At 37.2% G+C, this 6809-nt stretch overlaps 1 protein-coding gene across 2 annotated transcripts; it reads left to right on the top strand.

Moving 5' to 3' along the window:
• The first annotated feature begins 1184 nt into the window (after positions 1-1184).
• LOC104223739 (protein YLS7) lies at positions 1185-6469 on the top strand. 2 transcript variants are annotated; one of them, XM_009775237.2, is made up of 4 exons: positions 1185-1505; positions 1767-2571; positions 3353-3627; positions 5395-6469. In XM_009775237.2, the coding sequence occupies exons 2-4, from the start codon at positions 2016-2018 to the stop codon at positions 6199-6201; spliced, it is 1638 nt and encodes a 545-aa protein (XP_009773539.1). In that variant the 5' UTR covers positions 1185-1505; positions 1767-2015; the 3' UTR covers positions 6202-6469. The 2 variants fall into 2 exon arrangements, with proteins under 2 accessions (XP_009773539.1, XP_009773540.1); XM_009775238.2 differs by having other exon boundaries at positions 1223-1505; positions 1777-2571.
• The last annotated feature ends 340 nt before the right edge of the window (positions 6470-6809 follow it).

Raw genomic sequence — 6809 nt, 5'->3', positions numbered from 1 at the left:
CTCTGTAGTGACGGTACTCAAAGATCTAAGGGATCAGATTCTCTAAATCCCTAAATATAAGTTCAATCTGGAGAGAAGAGGGGAGAGATGAGAGAAAAAAGGAAATGGGTTTAACTAAATCCCTTAATTGAAGGCACTAATAATGGATTGGGAGCCTTTTAAGGTGGAATGCATATATTTTGTAAACAAAACTTGTGTAGGTAGGGTAATTTAGTAAACATGAATATTTAGGGTAATAAAGTTTCTAATAGTGTATAGGAATAAAAAAAGCATAACTAGACATATGTATCATAAACGAATTTCTTATATCTAATGATCAACATGAAATAAGACAAATCAGACTATGTGTACATCTTTTCTCGTTGTTAAGCAATCAATAAAATATCATAGAACACAAACCATTGGCGAAAACTTAAAATTGATGGTTGAAAACAACAAATGCCACAATCAGAAAGAAGAAAAGAATCCTTAGGATAAAAGGTTTTAACTTTAAAATAACACGAAAGGAAATTTGGGGGCACAAACTACTAATTCTCACCGAAAGTTTTATGTAACTTTTTTTTGTTGTTGAAATAAGCTAAACATTTCCTTCCAAACAATAAAAAATTTCCTCCATATTTTAGGAGTAATTTGGAGTCTTCCAATTTTTAGGACGACTTACCTTGATTTTTTTAATTCTAAATTAAGGTTTTTTTTTTTCATTCAGAATGCAAAGGAGGCATTATTTTCAAGAGGATTAAAACGTAGCATAGAGAATTCTTAATTAAATTTGTTAAGGACATTCATTAATAATAGGTGATGATCGTTAACTAAAACTAAAATTGACAAAATTTCTCGTTTCTACCAAATGCATAACGTATAGACATTTCCTTTTTCACGCCTAAAGCAAATTCAACGGATATAAGAATAATTTTTCTTTTTTTGGAACCCAAAGTTGACATTGATTATGATTAATTAGTATGAACTCTAAACTTAAATTATACTCCATTAATTAATGCAATTAAAGTTTTGTGACGACACACATGACGCGACAAGAAAATACTCCTACAATCACATGTGGTATCCAATCTGGATCCACACCTGGCATCCTAAGATTGACGATGGTTAGTAGGTTTCCTAAATATGCCGACAAAATTTCAATTTGCACATCTTTTATTAGAAACTTTACTTAATTCTGTATATTTAGATTTTAGGCAATTAGATTCATCTGAGAGAGCCGCTCATTCGATTTATCCCAGATCCTATATAAATATTTGATATTACAATCCCCATATATAAATGCATCTCCCGATCCGATAATACAATTCCTTAATTATTCTTCTTATTTTTACCTGGACTCCTGATATTCCTTTAATTTTACTCCAAAACTTTGACAGTAACTGAGCTCGCCGGCGATTCATTGCTGGGGACTCGTAAAATTTGCGGTGTATTTTCAAGATTCCTTTGTGGGTTTGCTTTTCCCAGCATTGAATTTTACCTCAATTGTTGGTTCACGAGTTCCTGCGGTAAAGATAGCTCTCGATATCTCTTTTATTCTTTCTTATTAGAAAAATTATAGGAAAATAAGACGGTTCTTTGGGGTCTGAGTGGTGGATTTCGTGGAAATGAAATAAAATTAGGGGGGCATTTTAGGATTTTATTAGTTTCGTAATTTCATCTTGGTTACCCACACAAGTGTTGTTGCTTGCAAGATTGTATTTTTTCCCCCTTTCTGATATGAATTTACTGGAAATCTTTATGTTTTTGCTCATTCTTTGCAGTTTCAGTTTTCTGCAGGTAATGAGGTGGACTTGATGTTCAGAAATTGATTGAGAATTGTTTTGTATATTTGTTGCTACAGAAGTTGCTTTTAAGGCCCAGTTTTCTGGCAATTGATAGCTTCAGTACTCTCAATTGGACAAAGATTCAACTTTTTTTTTGTTTCTTTTGGTTTGGGAGAATTGTGGTTCATAAGCCATAAACCCCCCATGTTTTCTTTGTGGATCTTGTAGAAGTTGCTATACATTAGAGAAGCTATGTCTACTTTTTCATCTAAAGATACTTCTACATTGTCCTATCCAAAGTCACTTTTGTCTATTGTAACTACAGTAGGAGGCCTTGCTGTGTTTTTAATCCTTGCTTCCTCGTTTCTGGTCTCTCAACCTATTGGGGCTGCTGTCCACGAGTATTTTTATGGTGTACACCATCTGGATAGGGTAACATTTGATGGCGATGCAGTTATTAATGATACAGCAAATTTTAATCCTATAGCAGTAGAAAACAAAGAAAATGAAAATGGAGTTGAGGATGAAAAGGACCAGACTTCCAAGCCTCATGATGAAATGAAAGAGTCAGATGCAAAGGGGGAATTAACTGAAAATTCACCCCAAACGACTGTTTTGTCAGAATCGAATAGTTCTGTGGCTCAGCCACATCCTAAATCGAAGGAAGAAGATGGGGAGAGTAACAATTCTAGTTTGCCGGAGGAAACGAAAAATGAAGGGTCTCTTTTGTCCTCTGATACCCGTTCGGAGGATGTGAGGTCTTCATCTACTGGATCCAACGGCATAAATCAGACTAAGCTAGATCCAGGTTCAAGTTTCATCCTTGTCTTTTATAATCCGTATCTTGCTCAAATCTGCACAGCAGCACATTTTCCGTTTCTTTATTAGAGCTCATGAGTTGCTTTTCTGTTTTCTTCTCTAAATAATTAAAGCAAGCAGTTATTTCCCTTGATTTCTGAGTTGATGTTAGATCTCCTTATTATACAAATTATTCGTTCATGAAACAGATTGGGGAGTTTGAAAATTAAAAATTGTGCTTATGGAAAACAAACAATTCCAGGATAGCTTGAAGAAAAACTATTGCTACTTTGCAGCCTATTCCATCCTTAGTTTTGTGGTTTGCTGTTATATCCTACTTTTGCTGCTCCCTTCTTTTCGGGTCGCTAACGTAAATGAGATGCATAATTTGCTGCACACTAGCAAGTAGGGGGCGGCAACTAAAGAGGTAGCGATCAGAATGCTTGGTGTTCACTTTCCATCCTCTTGATATCTTATTCTAAATAGCTGGTCTACTGGTAGATGGATTTGAGCAAACTCAGTACAAATGGCATGTTTTGTGTAAGTTACTTGTATATATATACTACGTTTGTGCTGCTCCTGTTACACATGGATGAAATAGGACCCTCCTGTAATTTTTTGAGACAAACGGAAGATTGAATAATTGAAGTTTGTTTATTCTTGATGAAATTTTTATCACAGCGGTATTTAGCTTCAAATTTTTTGGCTAGCTGTATGCAAACTTTTTGCTAAACCCAATACTTTGTGATAGTGTTTGAAACTCTTAACATCTATCTTTGTCAATGTTGCAGAATGTGATCTGTATCATGGAAAATGGATTTATGACCTGACCGGACCATTGTACAGAAATGACTCCTGCCCCGTCCTGACACAGATGCAGAACTGTCAAGGAAATGGAAGGCCTGATAAGGATTATGAGAACTGGCGATGGAAACCTGCTCAGTGTGACCTGCCACGATTTGATCCAAAGAAGTTTTTGGAGTTAATGAGAGGAAAGACTTTAGCTTTCATTGGTGACTCAGTTGCTCGCAACCAGATGGAATCAATGCTGTGTATCCTGTGGCAGGTGACTTTACGCTCTCTTAAAAATATACAGTAGTTTGGTAGTTCTGGAGCATGGCTTAGATTAGCTATTGAGATCTTGATCCTTTTGTTACGTTGTGCAATTTTTCCTTTGACTTTGTCTAGTCTTTTAATTTTTCAGTATCTTAAAGTTTCTTTTCTCTCTATATTGAAGATACCAGCTATGTTTCCACATGAAATTTCACAACTCTTCTGGAGTTCGGAGAAAGTGCTGCTATTTCTATCTCTTTCTTTGTTAAGATTAAAAGTTCGATCCAATTCTTGGACCTTATCTGCTTAGTTCTTTTTTCTGCCTGCTTATTCTTCCCTGTGCATGATCACTCTCTCTGTTTATGGTCCAGCGGACTTGTTTTATTCATTTTCATTAGGGACACAAAGGGCTTAACACATTGAAGTTGAATCTACCTTATTGTGAAAAAACTGGGTTATTGTTCATAGTATATAAGTTACAGTTCTCAGCTCCTGAAACAAGGACAGGTTGTAGTCACATTTCCCCAATTTTTACTCCAAAATTTTCCCCTATAGGATGGGCCACGGTTCAGCTGTAATGTACTTAGTTCTTGTATTAGCATAGTCACAACATTGATATTCTCAACTCCCTAGTTTAGTTAATATCAATTAAAACATGTGAGCTTGCTTTTGTTCATTGAAAATCTGTGCTGTAGATACCTGATCAGTTCAGTATCATAAACTGGTAAACTGGTAGATGCCTACCATTTAGAAATGTAGAGGTTTATTTGGTTCCATGAGTGTAGGTTGGATACAATCTCCTAGAGTGTTGATCTTGGGGTTGTAGATTGGATACAAACTCATGCATGGGATGGGCAAACATGTGTCACAAACTGGTGATCAGGAATATTGCGGCAATCAGTTATTGTTTACTCCTGAAAAGAACCTGGAATAAAATAAACTTTCATGCCAAAGAAATAAAATAGAAAAATAATGTGGTTGTGGTGGCAACTCATGCATGGAATGGTCAAAGGGGGCCTAGTGGGAAAGTTGGATATGGGGAAGAGGTAGACAAGTTGGACATGGAGCATATATGTCGACACACCATGAACAAAGTGCCCAACAGAAGCTCTCTGCTAGCTATCACTTTAATTTTTGAACGTAAGTTTATTCTGGCTGGAATGGTCAAAGGGGGCCTAGTGGGAAAGTTGGATAGGGGGAAGAGGTAGACAAGTTGGACAAGCATATATGTCGACACTCCATGAACAAAGTGCCCAACAGAAGCTCTCTGCTATCCATCACCTTAATTTGTGAACGTAAGTTTATTCTGGCCGGATCATTGATGTTACTCATTTGAAGCATATGTCCTCTTGGTCAAGTCGTAGAAGTGGTAGTAGCTTAATTGGGATTCCAACCACTAAATGCTGTCTGTTTAATAGTGAGTTATAGTGGCTATCAAGAGTTCCAGAATTATATTCTTATCTGCCTTGTCCCTTTTTCTTGTCCTTTTCTGCTTGGAGAAGCTGATGACTACGTTTCTTTTATCCTAATTTGGCTGTTTCACGTGCATTATAGCTGTTTACATTTCAAAAAACGAAATCTTTGCCGTGAGAATATCCATAAAGCCACTTATATTAAAAAGAAAATAAAGAGATATTACCCATGAAGTCCTTAGAATCTCCCAATTGAAGTTACAGAACTTTCGACATGCTTTACGTATCTTCCCAAAGCACATGTTTTTAGAAGACAGGTGTTGGTTCATTGTGCCTCTTCATCTAATGTACTTCTTATTTTTTGGCAGTATGAAGTTCCAAAAAATCGTGGAAACAAAAAGATGCAGCGATACTATTTCAGATCCACATCTACTATGATTGTTCGGATTTGGTCTTCATGGCTTGTCAACCAAACATCTGAGCCTCTTGATTTCGCGCCAGCAGGTGTAGTTAAGCTCCATCTTGATGTTCCTGATGATGGGTTCATGCAATATATCCCCCAGTTTGATGTCGTCGTGCTCTCCTCTGGCCACTGGTTTGCAAAGCAATCAGTATACGTGTTGAATAATGAGATTGTTGGGGGACAATTATGGTGGCCCGACAAGTCTAGAAAGATGAAAGTCAACAACATTGAAGCCTTTGGAATCTCTGTGGAAACCATCCTGACTGCCATGGCAACACATCCGAATTTCAGCGGTCTCACCATTGTACGTTCTTTCTCACCCGATCACTACGAGGGTGGAGCATGGAACACGGGAGGATCATGCACCGGAAAAGTGAAACCTGCAGAGGATGGCGAACTTGTTGAAAATGGCTTCACAAACATAATGCACGAAAAACAATTCACCGGTTACACTCGTGCTATTAAGAAGAAAACCAACAAGTCCGCCTTACAATTTATGGATATCACAGAAGTCTTCGCATACCGCCACGATGGACATCCTGGTCCTTACCGGAGCCCCGACCCAAATAAAATCACAAAAAGAGGTCCCGACGGTAAGCCCCCTCCACAAGACTGCTTGCATTGGTGCATGCCAGGTCCTGTTGATACATGGAATGAGTTAGTGTTTGATCTCATAAGGAGAGACTTCCAGAGTAGACACAATGCTTCATAAGAAGGATCCTTGCCGCTAAAAAACACTTTTGTGCTTCTACAGCACAGCTACGGGAAGATTATTTATTCCTCTGGAATGGAGTTTAGCCTGTAGTTACTTTAGATCTCTTGTGGTAGCTGGTGTTGTAATCTATGTTTAGATATCCACGGTAAGATAAATCATAAGTAACACGAAATTTTCACAGGTCTCAAGTATGTGTGCAGTGATATTTAACTAAATACAAACGTTTTCTTTGCAATAAAATATTTCATATGATTTTCCCCTCGCCCATTTCGTTTTCGTCCTTTTACAGGTTCATTTAATAGATTAGCATGAAAGACAGGTTATATTCTTTTAGTGGAAACAATTGATTTTCAAGGGCTCTTCTCTTTTGAAGACACTACGAAGAATATGGGTTGTTTGGGACCAGACAAAGGTGGATTTTGAAAGTTATGATATACACAAGCAATACATAATAGGGCAGGTTATAGAATTCCAGAATGGCAACAAGTTTAACTTTGGAGCTATTTATGGTATGCATACTGTTCAAGATAGAAAATTATTATGGGAAGATATGGAAAAAACCATAGCTGGTATTAATGGACCTTGTGTGTTAATGGGGGACTATA

This window comes from Nicotiana sylvestris, chromosome 3, assembly GCF_000393655.2.
Source record: "Nicotiana sylvestris chromosome 3, ASM39365v2, whole genome shotgun sequence".
In the NCBI taxonomy this organism is placed as follows: domain Eukaryota; kingdom Viridiplantae; phylum Streptophyta; class Magnoliopsida; order Solanales; family Solanaceae; genus Nicotiana; species Nicotiana sylvestris.
This window is presented reverse-complemented; position numbering and strand designations above follow the sequence as displayed.

Excerpts from the sequence above, each read along its gene's own strand:
- LOC104223739 (XM_009775237.2), top strand. The coding sequence starts at position 2,016 with ATGTCTACTTTTTCATCTAAAGATACTTCTACATTGTCCTATCCAAAG. Across the intron at positions 2,572-3,352 it reads TCAGACTAAGCTAGATCCAG|AATGTGATCTGTATCATGGA; the intron begins GTTCAAGTTTCA and ends TCAATGTTGCAG. Across the intron at positions 3,628-5,394 it reads TGCTGTGTATCCTGTGGCAG|TATGAAGTTCCAAAAAATCG; the intron begins GTGACTTTACGC and ends ATTTTTTGGCAG.